At 48.4% G+C, this 15,142-nt stretch overlaps 2 protein-coding genes across 9 annotated transcripts in view; one reads left to right on the top strand and one right to left on the bottom strand.

Annotated features, from left to right (window-relative positions):
- Positions 1-9,294, top strand: part of BEAN1 (brain expressed associated with NEDD4 1) — a 24,088-nt gene extending 14,794 nt beyond the window's left edge. Inside the window, exons 6-8 of the mRNA XM_030297306.1 lie at positions 1,474-1,901; positions 2,515-3,154; positions 7,909-9,294. Of these exons, the coding sequence (XP_030153166.1) occupies positions 1,474-1,901; positions 2,515-3,154; positions 7,909-8,114 (1,274 nt within the window). The 3' untranslated portion in view covers positions 8,115-9,294. The remainder of the gene's footprint in view (positions 1-1,473; positions 1,902-2,514; positions 3,155-7,908) is intronic.
- Positions 7,879-15,142, bottom strand: part of TK2 (thymidine kinase 2) — a 32,878-nt gene continuing 25,614 nt past the window's right edge. For 7 of the 8 annotated variants that reach the window (XM_030298770.2, XM_030298771.2, XM_030298768.2 and 4 more), the window contains one exon: positions 7,879-15,142. In XM_030298770.2, coding sequence (XP_030154630.1) covers positions 15,044-15,142 — 99 coding nt within the window. In that variant the 3' untranslated portion in view covers positions 7,879-15,043. The other variant, XM_030298769.1, reaches the window with a different exon arrangement.

Below are 15,142 nucleotides of genomic sequence, written 5' to 3'. Positions count from 1 at the left end.
GCCACCCAAGGGCAGGGACTTTATCTCCTTTGCTTCTGAAGCCCCCAGGCTGGCATGGACCGGGGACATGGGCTGGCTGCTCAAGGAGAGCACTTCCCCCAAATAGCACAGGAGAACATGGAAAGGGACCCCGCATCTAAGAAGTTGGGAGATAGAACGCATGCCGCTCCCTCCCAGCAACTCACACCTGCTCTGTGAGAAGTCCTAAAGCCGAGAAGCCGAGGGACCATAATTAAACCAGCAGAATCTATTTGGCCACAGGAAACTGTTACTCCCATAAGACTGATTACAAACCCCACCAAGTGCTCCTTATGGAGCACACTTTGAGAAATGCTGACCCACATGGAAGGAGTGAGTCACCGAGTGGCTGAGTGAGTGAATGATGACTTAATTAAGTATTGGGTGAATGAATGGAAGGAAGGAAGGGAGGGAAGAGAGCTGAAGGGAAGGAAGGAAGGAAAGCAGGTAGGGAGGGGGGAGGGAGGAAGCCTGGCTCTAAATATTGCTCCCTACTCCTATCTCCCCAAATTCACTTTGCCCTGCCTGGTGGTAAGGGGCTCAGACAGTGGGGGTGAATCAGGATCCTAATGGGTGCTGCCCTATTTATACCTGGGTCTGTTTTAAAGGGAAAATCCTGTTGTTTATTTAATGTGCTTCCTCCTTAGGCAAGGCTAGGGTATGATGAAAGACATTCTAGCATGATCATGACTCCTCCAGGGCCATAGGGCATAAATGGGATCTCAGGTCTGAGAATAAGCCAGTGAACTGTAAAAGGACCAAAAAAAAAAAAAAAAAAAAAAAAAAAAAAAAAAAAAGGGGGAAAAAGCAGGGAGGGAGGGAGATTGTTCCCCCAAAGCAGTCCCAGGATTTGCGTACGGATCATCTGGGAGGCAATCCTGGGAAGCACAACAGGAATCGGGAATTAAAACAAGGGTGGGAGAAGAGCCACTCATGAGGAGGTGTGCACTCATGAGCAGGTTACTGCAGGGGACAACCGGGGATGATCCCACTGGGGACCCCCTAAGAGAGTGGAGAACACACCCCAGAACTGTCCTGCCTGGGGCAAGAAGCTGGGAGTTCTATCCACCCACCCTCCTTGGCTGGTGTTAATACCCTGGGACTTGGAGCCTGTCCCACACACACCTGCAGCCCGAGAACATTCTCAAGCATGAGGCATAAGGAGCCTTAGCTGGTGGCATCCAAAGTGGGCTGGGAGTTATGGGCAGGCACGCAGTGTCGGCTACAGAGGGGTGTAGACGGCTGTGGGCACCGCTGTCTCTGTTTCCCCATTTGTTTAGGGGACGGGGCAAGGACCGAGCCCGATCTCAGCTCTGCTCCACTAGAAGGAGGTGGCACAGCCCCAGCAACCCTCGGGTCTGAGCCCCTCAGAGCGACAAGCAAAGGCAGAGCCGGGCTGTGTGTGGCTTTCTCTTTTGCTAGCACAACTTCCTCTTCAGCTTCCTGACTGAGCAGTGGGGCAGGACGGAGGCGGGCCAGCCTGGGCCTGGCCTAGAAAGGCCCACACAGCTCTCCTCGGCACCCAGCCCCTTGGAGCCACCATGAGCCAGCCCCAACACCCTGGGCCGGGTGAGGCTGCTCCAGAGACCCTCCTGGGTGACCTCATCAGCTACTACCAAGAGGAGGCAGGGGCCGGCCGGCTCCGGGTCTGCAGGCAAGCAGCCCTCACCCACAGGGCCCGGCGGTTCTCCGACATGGGGCCCCCCCTTCAGCTCTATCCGCCTGAACTTGTGGCCTCCAATCTGCGGGCCACTCACTCCCAGGGGGCACCCAGCCCTACCCAGCCTGTCTGCCATGAACTGGTGCAGGCACTAGAGTTCCTGGAGCTAATATCTGTCAACCTACTTCTGTTTCCCTGGAGGAAGGAAATCAGGTCCCTGAAGGTAGGCACCACCATGCCTCTGAGCAAGGGGGTCTCGGGTTGGAGACGGAGCTCTGCCTCTGGGGGAAACAGCGTGTCCATCATGCCCACTGACTTTGGTCCCATTTTATAGTTGGATAAACTGAGAGCCAAAGAGGTTAATGCAACTTGCCTATGGTCACCAGCTAATAAGTAGAAGAGACAGACCTCAAACTCAGGCAGCACACCTTCCAACCGCTAAACTCTATGGCCTCTCTAAAGACAAGGAACCAAGGAGCTCATAATAAACAGGGGAAGGAGTCTAGCTTTGGAAAGCTTTAATCTCTTCTGACTCCAGGCCAGGACTCCTGGGTTGGGAGCCAGGATATCGGAGCCTCACCCCAGCTCAATCTCTTGCTATGTGACTTGCGACAGGTCCTGTCCTGTCTCTGGGCCTCAGTGTGCCCTTCTATAAAATGGGACAGAGGATAACATGATCATGGACCAGAGGTCCCTTTGGCCAAATGCCCCAGCCCAACGGCTTCTCAGGAGCCTCCAGTGCCCCCCTGGGCATCGGCCCTTGGTCCTGCCTGGCCATTCACAGCCACTTTGCTGGGCTGTGTCCCACCTCTAATAAACATCCCTGTTTGTTCCAGACATACACTGGAAACTTTGCCTACCGGGTGCAGCCTGTGCTTTCTGAACAAACACTGCACACCATTCTGGGCAGGCTGGGCTATGTGGCCACCTCTGAGGCGGAGTTTTCGCTGGTCCAGGCCATCAGCAAGGAGGACGCCGAGCAGATGGTGTTTGAAATCTTCCTGGCGAGAGTTACATGTGAGGCCATTCTGGGGACCTCGAGCAGGCAGGTCCTGGGACTGGGCAGAGAGAAACCCTACCGCAGGTGCAGCTCCAAGAGAAAGCTGGCGAAGGCCCACAACTGCCCCGAGGGGGCCCAGCCAGGCCCTCAAGAAGGGCTGGGATCTGAGAGGGCCCTGGCTGAGGGCCCTGACCATCAGAGCACTGTGCCAACGGCCCCGAGCCTGTCTGAGGTCTCAACATCCCCCCGCACCCTCCGTGCCAGCCCCCAGCTCCCCCTGGACTCCCAGCGCCGTGCCAGCACACGCTCGGACAGTGAGGAGTTCTTGACCTGCTACAGTGACCTTGTTCTGCACCGGACACCCCTGTTCCCCAGGGACTTTCCCCTGCGCGGCCTGAAGGGAGACCAAGCCCAGGGCCTAGCCCTGGCTCCCAGCCCACCTGCAGGTGAAGCGCTCACCTCCTTGGGCAGCAGCGGTGAGTGGTCCCTGGTCCCCAGTGCAGCTCCTGAGAGCAGAGTGGTCACCATCCCCAGGCAGCCCCGGCTAACACCAGGCCCCCAGTTGTCAGGGAAACCCTTAGACCCAAAGCCAGAAGCACAGCCGGAGCCGACCGCCCCTGACGCAGACACTGTTCCTCCAAACACTTCCTCTGAGTTGGACGAGCTCTGTGAACACCTCTCCCACCTCCTCGGACCCCCAACTCTAGCAGACCATCCTGGGGGCCTCCCAGGCCCTGGGGTTGAGGACACTAGACAATCAGAACCTCTCACGGGGCCAGAGCCAGCCGCTGAGGCCGGGGGCCCAGACAGTAGGATCACCCAACTCTGGAGGCCTACTCAGAACCCCCTCATGTATGAGGGCCCCCGACATTATGTTCCCCCAGGGGAGCTGGAGGGGCCAGTTCTGACCCAAGAACACCACCCAGGCAATAGCTAAAAAATGTCACCCCTGGATAATACAGGGACAGAGACCCAGACTGCTCTTCCACCAGGGAAGCAACCCCTTGGAGAGGTGGCAGATCTGGAACCCACAGCTTGTCAGGGGTAGGGATCAATCTGCTAAGCAATCCATCTGGTCTCAAGTCCCACCTACTGACTGTGTGACTTTGGGCCACTCGCTCCGGCTCTCTGAGCCTTGTTTCCTCACCTGTGTGGTCGGACCTGCTCACAGGAGGCTGGGAAGTGTCCGTGAGGTGAGGTGAGGTGTGCACAGTGCCCCTCGGTGCTTCCCTTGGCGGGGGGTGCTTCCGGTCCCTTCCCATCCCCACTAAGTGTATGACCCTGGGCATCTCTGAGGGGCAGTTTCCTCCAGCATCCTCAAGGGAACTGTCACAGGACAGGTGAAGAAAGCTGTGTAGATAACTACACCCTTAATGCGCTTAGACTACTCTGTCAGCCTCCCTGCTCTGTCTGCTAACTTCTGGTTAATAGAGAACAAAACCATTCCCGGGAGCACAGGATCACACGCGGGCTCTGCATCCATGGGTTGGGGGCTCCACTCATCTGGGCTGCGGCGCCCCCTCCCCCAGCCATCTCTTGCCCCCACATGTGCACACGCACCTCACAAGTGGGCACATCCAGAGGTGCTGCTCTTCCCACAGTATTTCCACCCGCTCGCTCCAAGCAAAAGACCCCATCTCTTTGTGAGCTAAAGCCAGAGAGGATCCTGTCTGAACCAAGTCCTGTGACTTTCTTGCTCAATTCTCCCCAGGGGCTCCCAAGGCCACACCAAGCCCCACAGGCCCCTCACTATCCTTTTGATCTCATTTCCTGCCTCTTTCCCCCCAGCCTACTGCAGACAAGACAAACTGGCCTCTTACGGGTTCTCAAACAAGCTAAGCCCACCCCTACCTCCCAGCCTCTGTGCAAACTGTTCCCTTTCCCCACTTCGCATCCCGTCTCTATCTTTCCTGTTATTCACAACTCACCTTAAATGTCACCTCCTGGAGAGGCCTTCCATGGCCACCCATCTATCACATCAACTTAATTTTCTGCACAGACATTTTATTTATTTATTTTTTTTTAATTATACAGAAAGCCACAAAGCCAAATGTGTTTATTATTTTCCCACTAAACATAAACTCATATCATATTGCTTGGCTTTAGACATATTGTACATTTTTATCAGTAGCTAACATTGTGAAATAAACATACTAAGCAAAATTCTGTCATTTGTTTTTCATATAAAATTCATAATTATATGTGTATACTTTTTTGCTTTGTACTGAAGGAAGAATTGGGGCCTTTTACTTTTGTAAGAAAACCAATTATATAGCTAAAATTATGCTACAGACACACATTATAGATACATGCAACAATGAATTTGCCCCAAATTGCTATTTTTTTCTACTCTCAATGAAAATCCAATTTCCATTTTAATGATGTTTTCTGCAAAAACCATATACATATATGTTTTAGTATCAAAATCTATGCAAGTTCTACTCTGTTGGTAAAGTATTTTTATTTATGTTATATCAAATCTGTCTATATCTTATAGCTTGTCCTTTGTATATAATGGTAACACTATTAACTGGCCATTAACTGGGCAAGTGCATTTACTTGTTTTGTCAGTAACAGTGAAAGTTTTGCCCTGAGTAAACTGAATTCATACATCCATTTCCTTTTGTGATACATGGCATACTTTTGTGAGATATGAATGTTTGCAAGTCTATGACTAGAGAAAGTAATCATGCTGTTTTTGATTTAGCCAGGTCTCCATATCAGAACTGAAAATAATTTCAAATAATGAAATACTTTATAAAAACTGCATTACATAGGAGTTTAACAATAATTGAGACAAGGATGTTTTACAGAAATTAGTAACATTTAAGCTGTCTGCACAGACATTTTAAATGTACTTATTCATTTTCCATCCCCACCCCCGCCCTCCTAGAATATAAGCTCTTCGAGAAACTTCATCTTGTCTCATTCACCTGTTTCCAGGGATCCATCAAATGAGTACAAAACTTAGAAAATACAGATGGACATAAAAACAAAGCAGCAGTTACCATAATATCCACCACTGGGAGACACCCAATGTTAGGATGTTAATGCAATTCCTTCTGGTCTTTTTTTTTTTTTCTAAATTTGGGATTGTAGTATTTACAGTGTTGTGTTCTGCTTTTCTTTACCACGAAGGGAGTTATTGTAACTAATTTTAGATTTAAAGAAAAGTTGTGAAATAAGGCAAGGAATTCCTTTGGAACCCTCACCTTGTGTCCCCTGAAAATGACATCTTATATAACTAGAGTATGATGATCAAGAACAGGCAATTAACACGAAGACAGTATGATTAACTAAACTACAAACCTTTTTTAAATGTGACCAGTTTTCCCATGACTACCCTTTCTCCATTCCAGGATCCTTTCCAGGACCCCATAGGGCATTTGTCCTTTTTCCTTCATCCCCGCCGGTCTCTGCCCCAGTCTGTTACAGTTCCTTAGCCTTAGTTTTGTCTTTCCTCATCTTGATGCTTTTGGTCAAAACTTAATACTGATTTTGTTGAATGTCCCTCAGTTTGAGTTTGTCTGTTTTTTTTTTTTTTATAGTTGAAGTGAGGTTATGCATTTTTGGCAAGAATACCATTAAAAATGATGCTGTGTCCTCGGTGCATCTTACCAAAGGGTTCATCTTATTACTGGTGATACTAACGTGCTGCATCCCTGGAATAAACCGCTTGTCCTAGGAGCCCTGGTGCCTCTTACTGGAAAATGATGTTTAGACACCAAGACCCAGGTGCCAGGTGTGCTGTTACTGGGTGTCATTGCTTCCAAGCCCACTCAGGGGGGCAGTCAGGAAACATATGGATGTGTACTAACCCAGGCATATACATATGTGAGTTTATTTCCAAATCTATATAGAATTTTAAAACCATGAGTGTTTATGGATTCCTCTGATTTTAAGCCAATGACACAGGGTTGCTTCTACCTCACCCCTTTTACTTATAAGTTCTTTCTGTAGAAGAGAATGAAACCTGGCTCTTTTAATCTACGGTCTACTTGTTTGTTCAGGTCCAATACTATAGTTTTAGAATTGCTGACCACACCTCCGTGAGAAACACTTTTAAAACTCTATCATAGCATTTATGAAGACTAACTTTTACCTTCACTCTCGCCGCATCAAGGTACTGTTTTCCACAGTTACTCAGGCGACTTCCTTACTTCCCCACCCCTCTGGTGTGGTCGTTTTTCACTTGTGATGCTCTTAGGGTCAGCTGTGTCTGTATTCCGTTTTCCATTCCCCCTACATCCTAGTTGATCTTGTTTGTTTATTTCGGGGGTAATGGGACACTTTTCTATGGTTCTAAGAGTCAGTTATACAAAAAGACACATTCACACAAGTGTCATTCCCTTCTCCTCCCTGCAACCACACCTCATCCTTCCCTCTCTACAGCCTCTGCCCACCAACCTATTTAGTTTCTGGATCATCCTTCATTTCCTTTGCATCTGTGTATTTTTTTTAAGTTTTTATTTATTTTTGAGAGAGAGACAGAGCACCAGCAGAGGACGGGCAGAGAGAGAGGGAGACACAGAATCCGAAGCAGGATCCAGGCTCTGAGCTGTCAGCAAAGAGCCCAACATGGAACTCGAACTCACAAACAGTGAGACGTGACCTGAGCCAGAGTCAGATGCCTAACCGACTGAGCCACCCAGGCGCCCCTGCATCTGTGTATTTTCTTGGGTCTCTTCTTATACAAAGGGTAGTGTACCAGAGATACTCATTTGGACGTTGTTTTTCACTCAAGATTGCTTTATGTCCTGGAAATCATATCTGTTCAGAAAGAGCTTCTTCATTCTTTTTTCCACTCCACTGTGTGGCGGTGCCATAGTTTATTTGACCACTCTGTTACGTACAGGTCTTTAGGCTGTTTCCAGTTATTTTGCAGTTAAAACCAATGCTGCAATAAATAACCTTGTGCATAGATATTTTTATATTGTAGAAAGTATATATTCGATACCACGAGTGGGATCCCTGGGTCGCAGTGTAAGTGCATACGTACTTTGTCGGATGTTGTCAAACTTCTCTCCAAAAGGGTTGTACAAAGTTACACTCCCACCAGCGATGTACGTGAGTACTTGTTCCCCACAGCCTCACCAAAAGAATGTGGTTTGTTTCCCCCCACACACCCCTGTCTGGTAGGTGAGTCAGTGTTCTTTCAGTCCGTCTGGGCTTTTATAACAAAATACTACACACCAGTGGCTTATACACAACAGAAATTTATTTCTCACAGTTCTGGAGGCTACAAGTCCAACATCATGGTGCCAGTATGGTGGTGTTCTGGCGAAGGTCCTCTGCCGGGCTGCAGACTGCAGACTGCCGACTTCTTGCGGTGTCCCCACACGGTGGAAGAGGCACGGGAGCTCTGTGGGGTTCTTTTACAACAGCACTGAATCTATTCATGAGGTTCCATTCTCACGCCTAATCTCTTCCTCTTGAAGGTCCCCTTCCTAATACCATGGCCTTAAGCATTAAGTTTTCAACATATGAATGGGGGATGGGGGGACTACAAATATTCAGATCATAGCATCTGCTTTTCTCTGAATGAATGTGAGTGTTTTTCACATGTTTAAGGGCCATTTTTATATCTTTTTTGTAAATTGTCTTTCACATCTTTTCCTCAGTTTTCTATTTGGTTTTTGGTCCTTTGTCCTTCAATTTTAAAGAATTCTTCATGGATATTTAGGAATATTAGCCCTTTGTTACATAAGTTGCATTTTTCTCCCAGTTTGTTAACTGTCTTTTGATTTTGTTCATGCTAGGTTTTATCACACAAGTTTTAAAATTTTTACTTAGCCAGAATGATTAACATTTGGTTGCCCCTGGATTTTGAATCATCATTAGGAAGCTTTCCCTACATCAAGGTTTTAGAGATGAATTCATCCACATTTTCTTCTGGTACTTGAATGGTTCCAATTTCTACATTTAGATCCCTAACCCCTTGGGAGTTTATATGGCATTAAAATACGGATCTTTTATCTTTTTCCAAATGGTGACCTTAGCCACCATTTTTGTTAAAAAGTCCATCTTTACCCCAATGATTTGAGATGGCATTTTTATCATGTAAATTTCTATATGTACTTATGTCTATTTCTGGGCTATTTTATTTCACTCTTCTACTTATCTATTCATGCATCAGTTCCACACCGTTTTAATGATACAGGTTTTACAGTATGTTTTACTGTCTAGCAAGGCTAGTTCTCCATCACAGTTTTTTTTTCCAGTGGTTTCCAGGTTATTCCTTAATGTTTGTGTTTCTATATAAAATTTAGAATAATGTGTGTAATTCCATAAAATAGACCGTGGTGTTTCTAACTGAGATTGTATTAAATTTGGAATTTAATTTAAGGGAGAACAGACATCTTTATGTTGAGTCCCCCTATCCAAGAATGGGATGTCTTCACATTTGTTCGTCTTATTTGGTGTCTTTGAGGAGTGCTTTAGCATATTTCTTGTATGTTTTTATATGTATCTTGTTAAATTTATTCCAAAGTATTTAATCTTCTTTGTTACCACTGTAAATGGGATTTTCACTACCGTTATAACCTGTTTATCATTTGCATATGCTAGTGTTGTATCCTGCTACTTCAGTAAAATTCTATAGTTGGTGTTGGTTTTATCACTGAGTCTTTGGTGTTAATTCTCTACCCCAACAGAAGGGAGTGCTGAGGCTGCAGGTGCCTTCCTGCCTTAGTGTGGGTTTTCTCAGGGATTATTTCAGGATGGGGGGTAGCTATGAGGAGCTAAACTACATGCTTCATGAGTGGAGGGAGGTGTCTGTCCTGGCCACCAGTGTGCACCTGTCAGCCAGCACAGGGCCTGGCATACGGCTGATGCAGGGGAAGTGCTGTCAAAAGACAGGGAGAGAATAGAGGCCTGCTGACAGACTGCCTGGGGACAGACTGCAAAGATGCTGAAATAATATTTCCCCCATAACCCTGATAAACATTCCCCCCTCCAGGAAGGTGCAAGAGTGTCTGGTCTCCTCTCCAGCCAACTACAGAGACGTGGAAAGGGTTTGAAGGAGCAAGAACACCTGGGGTCTGGCACCGCTCCAGACTCTCTATGTCCATCACTCATTTAACTCACCCCTTTGTAGTCTGTGCAGCCTCTCTCCTCGTGAGGGAGAAAACAGAATCCCAGTGTCCAAAGGAGGAAGAAACAGAACCAGAGAAGCAAGGTGAGCTGCCCCAGGTCTTGCAGCCAATAACCGGGGAAACTGGGATCCCAGCCCATATTCTGACCCCAAAGCCCAAGTCCCATCCACAAAGCCAAGTGGATCCCAAAAGGTAAGATTCACTGAACACTTAACAACTGGTCACTGTTCATTTTCCTGGGCATTTCCTAAGATGAGCCTGGAGTTGCCAACATCTACCCATCCCTGGCTACAAATAAACCTGCTCTGTGCCTTAGGGAAAGGGTGAGTGAGAGGTCACCTGAGCCCATGGGGAAAGAGGTCTGCCGGCAAATGAGCAAGAAAACCATTCGTTTATTGTGTAAGGAACTCCAGGGCCTTGCTGGTACAAGAAGCAGTGTCATTTCTCACGGCCTGAGGAGCAGTTATGTCTCTCCCAGCTCTCCCTCTCACGCCTCAGGATGCCAGGCGCAGACCCAGAGTCCCCACAAGAAACAGGAGCATTTATAAAAAGAAAAGAAAGGCCAGTTGGTTGCTCCATACTCTGCTATTCTAGAAAGGTCATGAGGCACTTTACAGAGGTAAAGTCCCGAAGGTCAGCCTCAACCAGGCCTGTGACCTGTGCCTACTGAACAGATACATCAAGGTGGTCCCAATTAATTGGTGAGAGCGTGTGCCCACGCCGCTCTGACGGAAAGTGCCAGTCACTGCAGCTGCTGCCATTACTTGGCCAACGAACTGCATTCCAGTCAGTTTTCCAGGAAACATCAGATGAACTAACATTTATGGGACACTTACTGCCTACCAGGCCCTGGTCCAGACCCCTTCCATATGCCAGGTCAGTTATCCTCACAGCCCTGAGAAATGAGCAATGCTCCCATTTGATTGATATGATAACCAACACTCACAAGACATTCAACCACCACCAAGATGCCAAGTTTTCTTGGAACTCTGGGATGTCCAGTCCTAGAAACTTTAAACCCAGGGAGTTCCCTGGACTCATCATCCCCGGGAATGGTGTTAGAAAACAGTCTCAGGCCCACCCCAGAACTGGATTCCACTCAATTGGAAACTCTGTGGGTGGACCTGGTAATCCATGTTTTAACATGCCCTCTGGGGATTCAGATGTACTGAACCTGGAGAACCAAGAGCTAGAGATTCCCAAAGGGCACAAAAGCCAAGAGTCATCAGCAGCTGCAGACTCCCTAAAACAGTGCTTTTCCCAATGTGTGTTCCGAGGAACACTGGCACTTCTGGAGATTGCTAACGGATATCCCCCAAATGAGGGGTTCTACTGTCAATGCGTCTGAGAGTCCCTGGCTTAAATAAGGGTGAAAAGGTGTTTTTATCACAGGACTGCTTGAGTTTATCTATACTAATGTATCTTGTGCATCTTAGAGAAAATACCCAGGTGGTGCTTCCCAAATTTCCTGGACTACGGAACCCTCTTTTCTCAGAACACCTGTTACTCTCTCCTAGAACACCTGTGTTCCACGGACCTCAGCCTTGAAGAACAACAAGCCAAGAAATGCAGAAATTCGGGAAGAGAGCAGCAAAAGTGGATACCCACTCTGGATTCGGCAAGACTAGCTCTCTCTTAGCTTCTGTTTAATGACAGCCTTTGGCAAGCTCACTATCTTATGTAAACTAAAGGAACACAGAGTTCACTCCGCCTTCTTAGAGGAGCTGCGCGGGGTTGGGGTTATTAGGAAAAGAAAGCCCTGTGCCAGTGACCCTGGGGCTCTGGGTGAGTAATCCACCACCAAAGCCCAGAGGCACCAGGCGGGGTATTATTATTATTAGATTTCCAACAATGGAGGGCTGACATTTCCAAGAGCTCGTCAATTACTTTAATAACTGTAATTCTTCTGGGTGGAGAGGCCACGGGGATAAGTATTACTCATTCCACAGATATGTGAGCATTTGATGTGAGCGCCCCCATCCGGCCCCAGGGCTCTAGGAAAACAAGATGGCACAGATTCAACAGCACCCAGGGGGTAGGCAGGTTCTGGAAATACCTTCTACCTTTTCTCAGAGTTGTACACACTTCAATCCTTCCCCAGGTCTGATGGTGGGGGCCTGGGGGAGTCCCGGCTAAAGGTCTCCAACTGATATATCCCACAGGCAGGGACGGGTACACTTATCTAGGTAAGCAGCTCAGGTGGAAATGAAAGAGGACAGGAAGAGAAATGAAAGATGACATTCTTTCCCAGGAACCACGGTTTAGGGAGGGCCTCCTGAGAGCCAAGCTGTGGGAGTGCATTATACTGGTGGCCTCTGCCCTTTCCGGGCTACACCCAGCGCAGGAGGCGGGTTGAGCTGAGGACACTGTGGTCCCTGGCAGTGAGGGTGAGGTGATGTGAGGGCACAAAGGAGGGAGAGAGGGTGCCACAGCACTGACACCACATCTGTGGCCCAGCCTGTGGGTCCTGACTTCCTTTCTGTCTTTCCCCCACCTCTAAGGCCTCTAGAAAAATCCTGTTAGAACCTTCTGGCTTATCTTAGTTGTGCCTTGCAAAGGTCCTCATCCACATGAGAATTAAAGTATGAATGGGGGACAGACAATATGTCCTGATGCCTTCATTAGCCAGGGTAGGAACTCTGGCACCATCTTGGACAGGGAAGTCCCTGGAGGAAGGAAGCCACAAACCAGGAAGTTGAGCTGGGAACAGAAAGCCAGAGAGAGCCCGGGATCCCATGGCCTCGGAGCCACCATACCAGTCCTGGATCACCCACCTCTGCCCTTTGACGTGCAAGAGAAATACACTTCTATCTCATTTTTTTTTTTAATCACCAGGTACATGAACTATTTCTGAATGATTCTAATCATGCATTATGCATATAAAATTAAAAATATGAAGTATAAATCAGAATTATTTCACTAAACATGCTGAGTACAAGAAGATGTATATGCTATTAAACATTTTTTTTTTTTAATTACCAAGGGTCAAAGCCGCTGAGGTGGCTCTGGGGTATACTCATGCAATGCTCTACAGAACCCCACCTCAGGGTAAGAATGGGGCAACACCAATAAATCTGGAACGTCACTGCCCTGGCTTGCCCTGTCAGCAATTCAAGGAGCCAGCCCCTGCCATGACCCTCCGAGCCATTCCTGGGAGTCCCTGAGGAGTGCCTCCCTCAGCTCTAAAAACTAGGTGTCATGCCTACCGTGTGCCATCTGCCCTTTTCCTGCCCTGCTCCATGACTCCTGATGTCACCAGCCCTGCCTGCCACATGGGGAAGGCAAGCCTCATATATGCAAGCTGAGCACCAGCCATTTTGTGTGACATACGTAGGCTGGGAGATTTCTGCCACCTGCACTGGCCGCTGCAGGTACACGGCATCCTGTCCGTGGTGTCAGAGCAAGAGGATGGCGAGCTTTTTTGGACCCAAACCTCCCATGTTAGGAAAGATGGGGTTTAGAAAATGAAACCACATTATCCTACTGGCAAAAGGATGCTGCAGGGAGCTAAAATCACTGGCCTAGGAAGCACTCCAAAATTAACCTCAGGTTTTCAGTGAAGAATTTATTGGCTACTACAGAGCAAGATTTTATTTATTTTTTAAAATTACATTTCCCCCAAAACAGATGCTCAAATTAAGCTGTGGGGAAAATACTGGACTGTTCATCTACAAATTCCCAGAGACTTCCCTGGCCCGTCAAGATCCCCGGTAGCACAGGCTCTCGCCTCCCTTGGGCATCTAGTCAATCACTGACATTTGGGCTGAGAGGCTCATCCCCACGGGGCTGCCCCTCATCCTGCCCGCGTAGCCCAAGATTTGGTCCAGGAGTCACAGTCTTGCCCCCTTAGTGCTCCCTCTGGAACTGGACCACCAGAGCACCTGTAACCCACGCAGAGTCAGACAGCTGCACGCACAGGTGCCACACTCCCGCAGAGGCCGTGGCGAGGCCTTCCAACCTGCGTTTACACCAACCGCTGCTCAGGAGAGCTGAGGCCTGCTTCCCCAAAGCTCACAACTGGCCCTTCTCTGTGTCGACAACAATCTTCTGATCTCCACCCACCTCCAAAATATCAGGAATACCAGTGCTCCAAGAGCCTTTGCTTGCGAGCCCTGACCTTCTTGTCCAGACTGTCTCCTAAGAGAATGTTATTTCTCTCTACTTCCCACTGGACTCAAGAGGCAGCTATGGCTGTGATGTATTGTTACAGCTGAGAGGCTAAGATATATTCTGAACCAATAAAGATGAGTTCATGCTCTATGATCCAAGGTGTCCCCTTCATGGAAAAACATTTCAAAAAGACTTAAGGCCACTCAGGCCTCTCCCACAGCCCAAAGACTCTCAGTAATTCCAAGGGCAAAGCTCCTCACACAGGCCATCACAAGGTAAGAGAGCCTAAGAAGCCAGGGCACTGGTGCCCCTTGCCCCAGCTTGGCACCGGGCAAACCACCCAGGCACCAAAAGCCATGTCCCTGACATGGAATTGGCAGCAGCTCAGGCAGGCCTTTGTCACCAAGGACACCAAGCACCGTGCAGAAGTCAAAGCACGATTCTCTCAAGGACACGGAAGTCCAGATGATGAGGTGGTAAATGCCGCAGCAGCCTCATGCTGGGAAAGCACCGGACGCTGGGCTCAAGCCAAACACAGCACAATTTTGTGAAGGTCTAGGAATGCTGACTGTCCTCGAGAACTGCTCACATAATGAGAAAATGAGGATGCTGGCTCCACACACTGCTGGCTCTCCCCACACAGACGTGAGATCTCTAGCAAGGGAAGACAGGCTCTCAGGATGAGAGGCAGAGAACGTTTCAGAGTCGCCAAAAGTCTGAATTGTGCCAACTCCACTGTCACTGGCTGTGTGACCCTGGGGAGTCCCTTGGCCTCGCTGAGTTTCAACTTCCTCCCTGGGATGTAAGGGCCACTACCCCACCCTCCTGGGAGGCGGGGAAGGGTTAGAGACTCCAAACCCAGCATGAGGTCAGGAGGCTCTTCCCTTAATCAGAGGGACCCAGCAGTGGGAAACCACCAGGAGAGGCACTGGGGGAATGCAAGGCTACGACCACCAAAGGGCATGACAAACCCACTGGTCCCATTTGTCATTTACCTGCAAGGACCAGAGACCCAGGATGAAGACACTGGCAAAGAGGAAGAGACCATCAGGAAAACAATGTGGACAAATATAAAGCCCTCCCGAAAGTTGATTTTCCCAAATTGCTCCTAACAGCTAACTTGGCAGCAGTGGGCATTTTTCTGGCATGATCTTTCCTGTTCTATGAGCCATGTTTCTGATTCTCTGGAGTTAGTATGCGGTCCCGGTTTTGTTCAAAGAGTTCTAACATTTTCTTCCTGTCGTGGTCAGCCTCAATCAC

The sequence above is a fragment of the Lynx canadensis genome, chromosome E2 (genome assembly GCF_007474595.2).
Source record: "Lynx canadensis isolate LIC74 chromosome E2, mLynCan4.pri.v2, whole genome shotgun sequence".
NCBI classification, from domain to species: Eukaryota; Metazoa; Chordata; class Mammalia; order Carnivora; family Felidae; genus Lynx; species Lynx canadensis.
The sequence above is the reverse complement of the archived record's forward strand: the minus strand, read 5'-3'. Positions and strand labels throughout refer to the sequence as shown.